Here is a 14,275-nt window from a genome sequence, read left to right as displayed (position 1 = left end):
CACCACTGTACTCCCCACCTGGGCAACAGAGCGAGACTCCATTTCAAAAAAAAAAAAAGATGGTCTTAGTAGGAGGAACTCTTTGGTTTTTACCAGATCACCCATTAATTATTCTCTTATTTCTCAAGATAAATGACAAAACTGAAAGATACTGTGCTCTGGTTACTTCTAGGAGAGGAAAAGCACTCTGCTCTCAAGAGGATTAACATGAAGAATATGAACATTTGCATGACTCAAAGCTACTGTATTCTCTATGTCTAACACCGTTGGTAGGATACATGATAGGTCCTCAGAAAGTTCTGTGGGGTGTACAAGCAAGCTAGTTGTGCCATGATACTACGATAGAGTTCTAATAATGCCGGTCTCCAGACACGGCCATCACTGTGTGGTGCACTACCACAGAGGAACACATACACTCAATTCCAGACCTAATGACTTAGATGCCATCTGGATTTTTCTTAAAATATTATATCTGATACATTTTTTTTTTTAGACAGATTCTTGCCCTGTCGCCCAGACTGGAGTGTGGTGGCATGATCTCAGCTCATGGCAACCACCTCCTCCCGGGTTCAAGTAATTCTCATGCTTCAGCCTCCTGAGAAGCAGGGATTATGGGCACACACCACCACGCCCAGCTAATTTTTGTATTTTTAGTAGAGCCAGGTTTCACCTTGATGACCAGGCCAGTCTTGAACTCCAACCTCAGGTGATCCACCCACTTCAACCTCCTAAAGTGTTAGGATTATAGGCGTGAGCCAGCAGGCCCAGCTGAAAATTTTTTTTTTTTTTTTTTTTTGAGACAGGGTCTCACTCTGTCACTGAGGCCTCAATGCAGTGACACAATAATAATGCACTGCAGCCTCAAACTCCTGGGCTCAAGTGATCCTCCCACCTCAGCCTCCTGAGTAGCTGGGACTACAGTCACATGCCATCATACCTGGCTAATATTTATTTATTTATTTATTTATTAGAGATGGAGTCTCACTGAGTTGCCCAGGCTGGTGTCAAACTCCTGGTCTCAAGCAGTCATCTCTTCCTGACCTCCTAAAGCTCTGGGATTATAGGCATGAGCTACTGCCATAAAAACATAGGCATGAGCTACTGGCCATAAAAACATCTGTTTTTATTATATTATTTACTCATTTGTTGTTATTTTTGTTGTTTCATAATTATAGACTATTCCACATATATTCTGAGACCTCAGATGATTAAATAATATTTATGAAATGTTGTCTCTTCATTTTTTATTATCCTAAAAAGTTTAGTGTGACTACAGAAAATTTGAAGTGTTTTAAAGATCACTATTTTAGTTTTCTAATACAAATGCTAATATCATTCTTGTGATCTTTCCACTATTTTTCCACACCCTATAAAAGTATTTTAAATATTTGAGATTATATGTACAAAATTGTCTTTATAATGTCAGTTACTTTTTGTAAGAAGAGGGGTAGTAGAAGGGATGTACTGCACCTCTCTCTTACACTTTATGAACACTGCTGCCTTTACATGCTGTAAGTGTTAGAAGCCAAAGGCCTGAGATTATTTCAGGTAAATAAAGAATAGCTAATAAGAGGTGATGGAACGGAGTGTTTCTGTGACATAAGAAGTTAGGATACCAATCGTAGAAAAGTAAAATTTCATAGATTTAAATACATTCACTTCAATTGCCATAGTTTTATCATTAAATTATAAACCATTGTGGATAAGGCCAAGTTTATTACTGATCTTCTCATTATGCAAAACTGTGGGTTATTTTTAGCATTTGGTTAAAAAAAATTTTTCTCTTTAAAAACTTGTGGTTTTTTTAATTAGTGGATAATAGAAAAAAAAACACTAATAGAAAAGCATAAGTTTTTATTCTTTAATAGGAAAATGTTTTTTTCTTGCCTGCTAGAAAGTATACATCTAAATTTTAATTCTTAATCCTAGTAATCATTTTAGTATGTACTATTAGTACATTTGCTTCTATAATACCTTCTACATATAAGTTTGGTTTTCCATTTTTATTTTATCAATCTTATTGCAGTGTAATTTTATCAGGTATTTTGCTATAAACAGGGCATAAATTATAAATGAATCTGAATTTTGGATGTGCACCTGATTTTATTTTCAGTGACGAGTTTTATGTAGAGAAAGAGCTTACAGATTTAGCTGTGCTAGCATGTTCTAAAATAGTTCATAGTCTAGTTGAAGAGGAAAAAAAATTTCTTCTGTAATCCCTTAAGATGCTTTTGCCAGACACAATAATTCATAACCCTTGTTTTGGAGTAGGGTGGTCACAGAGCATCTTCAAAATTCTGATGACAGTTATAGACCCTCTTCTCAGAAAAAATTTATAATGAACCCACACACACAAACTCATCCAGTGTCATAAGCAATTTCCGAGGTCAACAACCCTGTAAATTCCATTGAATTCCTGGTTTAGAGCTGTTGTCTTAGAGTGTGAGAAAGCTAACATTTATTGACCATAAATTACATACCATTTTGAACCTAAGTTCTGACTGTGTCCAGAGTTATTTCTACTGCCTAATACTGCCACCCAGTCAATCATTAATTGCCGTCATTTCTTCTTCCTTCCCCAATGATCTTCCAAATACTGTTTTCTTGACTAGTAGTACTCACTGATTAAACTTTTATCTAATGTTTCTTAAAATATTGGTGCTAATACATAGCTAGGTCTTTACCAGTTCAGTATTAATTAAATTGAAAATGAGATAAAACTTAGCCAAAATATACACCTTTTTAAACACATGGACGCACGGAGGGGAGTAGCACACATTGGGGCCTATTTGGGGGTATAGGTGGGGAAGAGAGAGAATTAGAAAAAATAGCTAATGCATTCTGGGCTTAATACCTAAGTGGTGGGTTGTTAGGTACAGCAAACCACCATGGCACACATTCACCTGTGTAACAAGCCTGCACATCCTGCACATGTACCCTAGAACTTAAAATAAAAATAAAAAATAAAATAAATGAATAAAGAAAAAAGATACATCTCTTTGAGTTTAGCAACTTTTAAGAGGCAAATTTTACCTTGAGCATATTTGTCAGATGGGGAGAAATGGAAAAATAAACTGACTTATTAATAATCTAAAGAAAACCTATCCTTAAGGAACTCAAGCATGCTGATACAATGTGATACTGAATGATTTACCATCACGAGTAGATCTGCCTGAACTGGAATTGTGTCAGCCTTAAAATCCCTAGCCTCATTTATTTAACCAAAAGTGAACACAATTAGGTGTTGCTGTATAAAGGCATGTTCCTGTGGGACGGTGTCTGATCCTCTGTCCACAAGATGCGGCAGATAGGGGTTCTCAGGCACGTAAAGAGAGATAGGTAATCCAAATACATGACATACTGTGGTCTCTCTCTTTACTAGACATTTGGGCCTGGACCTGGTACCTCGGAAGGACTTTGAAGTAGTGGACTCGGACCAGATTAGTGTCTCAGATCTCTATAAGATGGTAAGAAATCTAACCTGAGGTAGTTTGTTCCTGCATACCTCATTTTTTTTATTTTGTTTATTTTCTCTAATGTTATAAAACTATATTGCTAAAAATTTTTTTTGCCTCTTTCCCAGTGTATTTAAGTGATATTTCTTATTCTGGCCTGATCTATATCTATCACACTAGCTTTCCAAATGGGATTCCAATATAGGGATACTGGGCTTACTAGATTATCTAAGTGTTACTTCTTTGTTGATTTTTCCTGGTGAACCAGAGCTCCTTCAGCCTGCAGCATAACTAAAGGTATGTCTCTTTACTCTCACCTTTTAAAGGAGAAAGTAGTTAAAGCTGGAAAGAGTCAATTATTAGGTATTACAGAAATTGAGCCTGGAAATAATGTACCAGTCTTTCTAGAGAGACAGAGCCTGATAGATACTTAGCTATCCATTGGTTATTATAAAAATCTGTTGGGTCAACTAATCAAGATTACATTTTATAGTCTAGATGCAAAGTAAATAATTGAAGGTACAATATTTTAAAGTAAAATAAATAAACAGAAGAAAGCTTATGGTGACAGTTATGCTTAGACTAACAGACTGGATAAGAACTTATTTAGAAGAGTATGTATTTGATGAGTACATATTGGTGGTATTTATAAGTTTTAGATTCTGATTAAGAAAACATAATATTTTTAGGGAACCTAGAGGGTACCAAGTAAGTTGCCTGGACAAGGACCTAAGGAAATTTGTCTAAGTAATATACAAATAACATTTCAATTGCTTCTACATATTTGCTTATGTGTACTTACTAGTATACCCAAGCAATTGTGTACAGTTGCTTTATGCTGTACCCAGTACAATAGGTTAAGTGTGAGATATAAAGATTAAAGATAGCTGGATGTGGAGGCATGCACCTGTAAATACAGCCAGCTACTCGGGAGGCTGAAGTGGTAGGATCACTGGAGCTCAGAATTTTGACAGCAGCTTGGACAACATAGTGAGACCCATCTCTTTAAAAATCAGAAAGTATGAACAAGACTTTTATATTCCCTAAAGAATCTCACTATCTAGGGTATTGGTTCCTAATGCCTTTTGCGGCATAGAAGATCAGGTGAAACTTTTCCCAGGACAATATAAGTATGCTTTGCATACGAAGTTTTATAATCAGTTTTAGAGAATTGATGGATAGTTTCTCCTGATGCTTCCTCTAACACCCATGCATGGACCCTATGTTAGAAACTCTACTGTAGTGGAATCAATAGACCACAGTCAAACAGTTGGCGTATATGTGCTGCATAACATAATTAAAGTATACACTGATGCTCTTAGAGGCAGTGACTGTTTTCTGGAAGTAGGAAAAGAGAAGGAAAGACATTCCAGAAAGGCATACAGCCTATGGAAGCGGCTCTTCCAGGAAACTAAGATATTTCATAACTTTGGCATGTAGTACCACTAACTCATGTTAGTGAATGGGAGTGAGGCCAAGAAGGAGGCAAAAGTCAGACCATGAAGAGCTTTTTATTTCTCAAATTGGACTCTATCCAGTAGTCTGGAAGAAGCATGAGAGTGACATAAGCATATATTAGTTTCAAACATTGACTCTGTCTGTAGAGAATATAAAATACAAAAGACTAGAATGAGGGAGAAAAGAGACCCACAGTAGTAATTCAGGTAAGAAATGGCTAGGCAGCAATGGAGAATAAATACAGTAAGATGTAGATGTTTGGATTTAAAATTGATAAATTTCAATGATCAATTAGATATGGAAAGTGAAGAGAGAATGAGAGTTTGAAAATAAGAATTCTCTTTGGAATAGTGGCTTGGAGGTTACTGTTTTCTTGGTAAGGGTTTTGGATTTTATTCTTAGTGTGACAGTAAGCTTGTGAAGGTAATTGGGCAGAAGAATCACATGATCTGGCTTGCTTTTTAAAAAGATACCTCTGATTGCTGTGTGGAAAAAGGAGACTGGAGCAAGAATAGAAGTAGAGAGCAGTCATTCAAGCAGGAGATCTTAATTTCAGTGGTGTGAGCTATAGCTGGAAGAGTGAAACCAGTAAGAAGTTTTTAGATTCTGAACATATTTTGAAGTTAGAACCGTAGTCATTGATAGATTAAATTGGCATACTTGTGCACAAGAAAGAGAAAGGCCAGAAAAGAATTATACCTGTGTTTTTGACATCCCCAATTGTATAAAAGCAAAATGGGAAACATTGTGGAAGAAGCAGTTTGAAGAGTGAAGCAATAAGGATCTGTATTTCTGATTTTCTTTTCACATTTGAGATGCCTTTTAAACATCCCACCAGAGATGTTGAAAGCCTGGAGCTCATCAGTGAACTTCAGATAAAACAGATTTAGAGCCATCATATTACATATGGTATATAAAGCTGTAGGACTGAATTAGATGACCACCTCCTTGCCCAGACTTTTATGTGGTAAAACCCAGTGGCCACACAGCACTTCCTGACAACCAAGCATCAATAGACAAAACTCTCACGTAATGTTCACTGTTTGGGTGATGGGTACGCTAGAAGCCCAGACCTCACAATTTTGCAATATCCATACAACAAATCTGAATCTTAAAAGAGAGAGAGGCAGACAGAGAAAAAAGAGAAACAGAGATAGAGAGGAACCAAAATGAACAACATATGGAAGGAACTTGGAAGAAGGAGACAGCCCAACAGAAGAAAATGGTGATTGCTGTCTACAGAGATAAATGAAGAAACAATTAGGAAACAGCACAACAATCCAAAGAGCTTTACAAAATTAAAAATCAGATAATGGGAATATGCTTGGAATAAAGATTAGAAGATAGAGAAAAATCTCCCTGAAAACAGAACAACAACAAATTAAATAACAGTAGGAGAGAACAGGTATAAAAATTTAGAGATTCAATTCAGGAAGCCCAGTATTCAGAAGATAGAATAAAGAAACAAAGAAAGAAAATTACTGAAGGAATCATATTCAAAACTTTCTCAGAACATGGATATGAGTCTCCAGATTTAAGGGGCCTAATGTAATTAAGAAATTTCAGTTCACTAGAGATAGAGATGAGGTTAAAACTTCCAAGAACAAAAGGATCACAAAGGATTTGTTGTAAGAAAAACATTTGGCTTCCTGATAGCAGCATTAAAAATTAGAAAACACAAGAGCATTATCTTCAAAATTCTGAGGGAATATAAAATTCAACCCAGAATTCTATATTTACTCAGCCACATTATAAATCAAGTGGGAAAGTCACCTAAAGAGAATTTTGGTTACTCAGAGTCTCAAAACAACAATAATTACAATGCTCTTTAACTTCTTTTCAGGAAACTACTGAAGAGTAAGTTATTCCTTTTAAAATGAAGGAGTAAACTAAAAGGTCTACCGAGTATCATTTGGGAAAGGGATTCTGTCTCAACGAAAGCCCTCTTTATTTTATTTTCTGCTAAAGTTCCTTTTTGTCTCATGTATTTACTTTTTTATACAAATAATTAGATATGATAAACAATTATAAGAGTCCACAAATTTATTAAAAACCACTTAGGATTCATATGTTAAATTGCACAGTAAACGTTTTGGTTAAATCTTAAAAGTTCAAGATTCAAAGAAATATCCTTTTAGAACATTTTTGTATTAACATATTACCGGAAATTATAAAGACTTTATATGAAACTTTCTGATTGTAATACTCCTTGACATTGATTTTAGGGAAAAAACCCTATATGAATAAGATTATACTTAAAGTTGGCACTCATAGCATTTTTTTAAATAAAAAATGAAGCCTCCATGCAAATGGTGAGTAATAATGATTTATAGAAGTCCCTTTAAATACACAGTTGGATTTTGTATTTTGTTTGTTTTATTTTGTTTGTTTGTTTTGAGACAGAGTCTTTCTCTGTTGTCATGGCTGGAGTGCTGTGGTTTGATCCGGGCTCACTGCAACCTCCACCTCCTAGGCTCCAGCAATCTCCCCATCTAAACCTCCCAAGTAGCTGGGAGTACAGGTGTGTGCTACCACACTCAGCTAATTTTTATTTTATTATTATTATTATTTTGGTAGAGATGAGATTTTGCCATGTTGCCCAGGCTAGTCTTCAACTCCTGGGCTCAAGTGATCCTCCCACCTTGGCCTCCCAAAATGCTGGGATAACAGGCATGAGCCACTGCAATTAGCAGGATTTTGCGCTCTTGATTATGAAAACCAGAGGAAGTCCTGAGAGCTCTTCAGTTCTTCATCATAACAACTCTACATCCATTTTAAACAATAGAGAATTGGTGCTTCCAAAAATAAAAAGTATTTCAAAAGGTACCACAAACTAGTTTCGTTAATCTTAATTAGCCATGCATCTTTGTGAAATGTGGCACTCAAAAATTACGTGAGAGTTTCTAAATTGTGGCAAGATCTAACAGAATGCTCGCATTACAGCCCCCTGCTTCGTTATTATGTGTCCACATTAGCATGTATTGGGAATTGTGTTTGCCTGTTGTCTTCTTGTGTTAGTTAATATTTTTAATAGCTCAATGTTTATACATTCATTTCTGTAATAAATCAGTCAATTAGACTATTTACTAAAAATCAAGAATAATTTTATAGCTTCATCCTTTCATAAATTCTGACTAGATATTCCTTTATTTCCTTGTAAGACTCACAATACTTAACACAATCCCAAACATACGTAGCAGGCAATTAATTTTGTTATTCAGTTGGCTAGCACATCCAAAGCTGCATAGTTTCTTTCCATATTGCTAGACTTCTGTAGACTAAATGGACAAGAGACTTTATAGGGCTAAAAATGACTTCTCTACTGGGGAAAAATTGGCAGAGGCAGTAACGTGTTCCATGCATTTCTTAATTAATTTATATTTTTGATGTACATTGCTAGGCACTTGGAATATAAAGATAAATAAGATAGTACTTTGCTCCCTGGAAGTGCAAAGTCTAGAGTTAGGTGGCAAACATGGAAATAATGCATTACAACCCTAATAGAGGTGATGATTACACTGAAAAGGGAGGTATTGGCTGGCCAGCTGAAGGCTAGTTGATAAGAGTGCCATGAAAGAGGTTTCAGAATGCCAGTTCCAATGCCTTTTTCTGGCTGCCCATGTGATGTGCTTTCAGAGTAAATAGTTCTCTCAAAATTTAATGACTGAAATAAAAAATGGGTTTTGTTATTGTCAACAGGGATGTTTCATACTGAAATTAGCTGTTTTATAAACTTCTTCCGTATGTAGTTCTAACTGAAAATTTATGACTACCAAGATTGGTAGTCCTTTTAATGGGTTAACAGTAAATCTACTTGAGAAAAATGGCTTAGTGCAGCTCCTGGATGTAAAATAAAACAATGAAATTTATTTTAGTCTAGTAACCTTCCAGTGAGATATGGTCAGTAAACCACAGGAAAACTGACTTGTTTCTGAATGCTTGAATTTTTTTTTACTTTTTAAAAACCCGTTTTATATGTGAATTTTTCTTTTGTGCATATACATTCTATATGATGTTTTGCCCAGCTGGTGGAGACTTGATTTTTTTGTATTTCATATATATCATGGGAACATATATTCCTATGAATGAACATCAATACTCAATTAGCAATATTGCTAATAATACACATGGATATTTAATAATAAGCAAATATAGCTGGTCAGACACATTTAAATTAATATTTAATTTTACTGTTTTTTATGTAGGATTAAATATATATGTTTAGAAAAGAAGTGGAAACTCTTTCACTGCCACAACAATTCTTCTTACCCATGTAATGTGGAGCAATTCAACAAATGAGTGGGGTACCATACCTCTAGGGTCCAAAAGGAAGCAGGATGAAATCTCTCATTGTTGAGTTTAACAACACCAGGCACTGAACATTTGTAAATTCACCATTATTCCTGGCCAGGATTTACTTCTAAATGTGAATGACTTTCTATAATAACTAATTATAAAAAATAACAATTATACTAATAATAAAAATACCAATTATGGATAATAATTATCAGCCACTTGCTGTATGATAGGTAATATGTTGAGTCAATCTGCTCAAACTCTGTGAAGTTGAGTTAGGCTAAAATTTTATACTTACTTTTCAGATGATGGATACACAGATAAAAGTGTGAGTCAAGATTCAAAACTAGAGGTTGCAGGGGGTGGCATCAGGTTGGCTTAATAGAGGCACCTGGCACTTGCCTTCTACACAAAGAAGGACCAAAACAGTGAGTAGATACATATTGAATAGAGCATCTAAGAGAGAATACTGGAATTCATCAGGAAAGTGACCAGAAACTTCAGAGTCATGGAAGGAGAGGGAAGCAAACCAGCCAGCCCAACCAGGATAAGCTTGGAGCCAGAAGGAACTCCCCATTGTGGGGAAAAGGCATTGTTCCAGAGAGAGAGTTTGTGCTGGTCCTCACACCACCTCTGACATTGAAGCAGCTACAGCACAGTGTCATTTTGAGAGCCTAGCTCCCACCAGACTGCATTCTTCTGCCCTTGGGTCCAACACACAAAAATTTCCACATCCCTGGAGCCCTGCTGACATCCCCTTATGTCCATTCAGAGGGCTGAAGCATCACAATACATACTGGACTCAGCATTGTGCCTGGGTTTCCAGTACTTTAGCCCACACAGTGACTTACACCCTGAGGAATGGGTGGTGCAGCACACCTAGGAGACTGCCCTTGTGACAAAGAAAGCTAAAGCTTGTGCTCCCCAGAGCCTGAGAGCTGTATGTCTGGGGCCAATGCCACTGATAGCAACCCTGCCCCCTCCAGTGGCAGAGCCACTGCATACCTGCACACACATTCAACACATTCAAGGGTCCTGGGACTGGTTCACCTGTGTGCATTGTCCTGGGGCCTGGGGACAAGTCTGCCTCATACACTGCCACAGGCACATAAGTGCGTAATCCAAGGAACTGAAGATTGACTCACCTCACCTATCACTACCAGTACCCACACATGCCTTTCAGGACCTGGGTATTGACTAGCATTTCCCCTGCCATCACACCTGTGTTTACCACCTGGGGGCCAGAGGACAAAACTATCCTACCTACAGCTGTTGTCCACATGTGCCATCCAGGGGCCTGGTGATCAGCCTGGTGAAACTGCCATAGCTGTTTGTTGCCTATGCACTGAGAGTTGGCACACCACTGCTACTGCCATTACCAGTGCCACATGTACCACCTGGGGGCCTGAGTACCTACTTGCTTATTATCACTAGCACCCAAGCATGCTGCCCGGAGGCCCAAGGACTGACCTCCCACCGTGGGGGTCCACATATACCACCTGGGGACCTGAGGACCAATCCACCTGGCATTCTTGTTCCTAGCTTAGCCTCACCACAGCCTCCAATAACAACCACAGTCTAAGTCACTAGAAAACTCACAAACACCACTGACACTGATTATAGCTGAATAAATCATATGGAGAGTCCACCACTGCACTCACCTAGAATCAAACCCAAAGCATCCTACCTAACACTAAATATATGTCTATAGGAAAAAGTCTTTCCCTATGTAAACCAGTCTATAAAATTAGAACAAGCAACTATTACACTGGATGTTCAGATATCAGTGTAAGGACACAAGAAACATTAAAAAGCAAGGCTATATGACACTTCCAAAGGAAGATAATAATTCTCCAGTAACAGATACCAGAGATAAGAAAATGTATGAAATTTCTGAAAAATAGTTCAAAATAATAATATTAAAGAATCTCAGTGAGATACAAGAGAACACAGATAAACAATTAAAAATCAGAAAAGCAATTCATGAGCTGAAGTTTAACAAAGAGATATGCATCATAGAAAAGAACCAAACAGAAATCCTGGAACCAAAGATTTAATGAATTAAATTAAAAATATGATCAAGAGCTTCAACAGTAGACTAAATCAAAGCAAAAGAAAGACTTTCTGGCCAACCGCAGTGGCTTATGACTGTAATGCCAGCACTTTAGGAGGCCAAGGCAGGTGGATCACCTCAGGCCAGGAGTTCAAGACCAGCCTGACTAACATGGTTAAACTTTGTCTCTACTAAAATAAAAAATAAAAAAAAAATTAGCCAGGCATGGTGATGTGTGCCTATAGTCTCAGCTACCTGGGAGACTGAAGCAGGAGAATCACTTGAACCTGAGAGGTGAAGGTTGCAGTGAGCTGAGATCATGCCACTGCATTCCAGGCTGGGCAACAGAGTGAGACTCCATCCCAAAAAAAAAAAATAAAAGACTTTCTGAATCTGAAGACAGGTTTTTTGATATCAATCAGATGAAAAGAAAAAAAGTAAAGAAAGCTTATGTGATGTACAGGATACCAGAAGCAAGTAAATATTCAAATTTTGAGAGTTTCACAAGGAGAAGGGATGGGCAAAGATATAGAAAACCTGGTTAATGAGATAATAGCTGAAAATTTCACAAGTCTTGCAAGACATAAAAACATCCAAGTACAAAAAGCTCAAATATCCCCAAATAGATTTAATCTAACAAGATTTTAAAGGCACGTTATAGTCAAACTATTAAAGTCAAAGACAAAGAATTCTAAAAAACAGTTTATAAGCATCATATCACATATAAGGGAATCTACACCAGACTAATAACACATTTGTCAGCAGAAAGCTTCTAGACCAGGAGAGAATGGCATGACATATTCATAGTTCTGGAGTGAGGGGTTAGTTGGGGGCCAAGAATACTATAACCAACAAAGCTATCCTTCTTAAATGGAAGTGACATAAAATCTTTCTTAGACAAGCAAAAACTGAGGGAATTCATCACTACACCAGTCCTACAAGAAATGTCTAAGGGATTTCTACATCTAGAAATGGAAAGACAATGTCTACCATCATGAAAACACAAAAGTATAAAGCTTACTGGTAAGCGTACATACACAAATGAGAAAGGAGTTAAACATTACCACCACAAAAAACCCACCAAATCCTAAAGGTAAACAACAAATGAGGAAAGAAGAAATGAAAAATGTATTAAACAATCACAAAATAATTAACAAAATGACAGGAATAAGTCCTTACCTAACAGTAACAACCTTGAATGTGAACTGTTTAAATTCTCCAATTAAAAAATACAGACTGGCTGAATTGATTTTAAAAATCACGACCCAACTATATGTTCTCTGCGAGAAACTCAGTTTACCTATAAAGACACACACAGACTGAAAGTGAAGGGTTAGAAAAAATATTCCATGCAAATAGAAACCTAAAGCATACAAGAATAGCTATACTTAGATAAAATAGACTTTATATCAAAAAACATAAAAATAGATAAAGAACGTCATTTGTAATGATAAAGGGATCAATTCAACAAGAGTATATAACATTGCAAATATATATGCATCCAATACTGAAACACCCAGACATATAAGCAAATATTATTAGAGCAAAAGAGTTCAATAGGCCCCAATACATTAATAGTTGGGGACTTCAGTATCACACTTTCAGCACTGGAGAGATTATCCAGACAGAAAATCAACAAACATTAGACTTTGCGCTATAGAACAAATGCACTTAACAGACATTACAAAACATTTTATTCAACAGTTACAGAGTACATATTTTTCTCATCAGCACATGGAACATACTCCAGGAGACAGCACATATTAGGCCACAAACAAGTCTCAACACATTTTGAAAAATCAAAATCATGTCAGGTATCTTCTTGGACCACAGGGAAATAAAACTAGAAATCAATAAAAAGAGGAACTTTGGAAACTGTACAAATAAATGGAAATTAAACAGCATGCGCCTGAAAGAGCAATGAGTCAATGAACAAATTAAAAAGGAAATAAAAACATGCTTGAAACAAATGAAAATGGAAACACAACATATCCAAATCCTATGGGATATGGAAAAAGCAGTACTAAGAGGGAAGTTTACAGCAATAAATGCCTACATAAAAATTGGAAAGATTTCAAATAAATGACCTAATTGTGTGCCTTAAGGAGCCCAGAAATGAAAAACAAACTAAACCTAAAGTTAGTAGAAATAAATAATAAAGATCAGAGCAGAACTAAACAAAATAGAGCTGAAAAAACAATACAAAGGATGAGCAAAACAAAAAGTTGGTTTTCTGAAAAGATAAAATTGATAAACCACTAGAGTAATCAAGAAAAAAGAGGGAAGATCCAAATAAAGTCAGGAACAAAAAAGGATACATTATGGCTGATGCCACAGAAACACACAGGATCAGCCTGGTACTCTGGCTCACACCTGTAGTCCCAGCACTTTAGGAGGCCAACACAGGTGGATCACCTGAGGTCAGGAGTTCAAGACCAGCCTGGCCAATATGGGGAAACCCCATCTCTACTAAAACTACAAAAATTAGCTGGGCATGGTGGCACACACCTGTAATCCCAGCTACTCAGGAGGCTGAGGCAGGAGAATCACTTGAACCCAGTAGGTGGAGGTTGCAGTGAGCCAAGATTCTGCCACTGTACTCTACCCTGAGCAAGAGAGTGAGACCCTGTCTCGTATAATAATAATGATAGTAATATACAAAGGTTCATTAGAGACTACTATGAGCAATTATATGCAAACATATTGGAGAACCTAGAGGAAATGGATTAATTGCTAGACACACACAGTCTACCAAGATTGAACCAGGAAGAAATGCTTGAATAGACCAATAACAAGCAAAGAGATCAAGTCAGTAATAAAAAGTCTTTCAGCAAAGAGAAACCCAGAACTATATGGCTCTACTGCTGAATTCTACCAAACTTATAAGGAAGAACTAACACAAGTTCTTCTCAAACTATTCCAAAAAATTGAGGCGGAGAGAATTCATCCTAACTCATTCTCCAAGACCAGCATTACACATTACACTGATACTAAGTCAGACATGGGCACAGGA

The 14,275-nt window shown here is 36.7% G+C and overlaps 1 protein-coding gene across 7 annotated transcripts in view; it reads left to right on the top strand.

The window, feature by feature from the left end:
- DOCK3 (dedicator of cytokinesis 3) overlaps positions 1 to 14,275 on the top strand; it is a 682,827-nt gene that overhangs the window by 408,243 nt on the left and 260,309 nt on the right. For all 7 annotated transcript variants that reach the window (XM_017497238.2, XM_017497162.2, XM_017497072.2 and 4 more), the window contains one exon: positions 3,383 to 3,467. In XM_017497238.2, the coding sequence (XP_017352727.1) occupies positions 3,383 to 3,467 (85 nt within the window). The remainder of the gene's footprint in view (positions 1 to 3,382; positions 3,468 to 14,275) is intronic.

Source organism: Cebus imitator, unplaced genomic scaffold (assembly GCF_001604975.1).
Source record: "Cebus imitator isolate Cc_AM_T3 unplaced genomic scaffold, Cebus_imitator-1.0 Scaffold0, whole genome shotgun sequence".
NCBI classification, from domain to species: domain Eukaryota; kingdom Metazoa; phylum Chordata; class Mammalia; order Primates; family Cebidae; genus Cebus; species Cebus imitator.
Note: the sequence above shows the minus strand (reverse complement) of the source record. Positions and strands in the feature narration are given on the sequence as shown.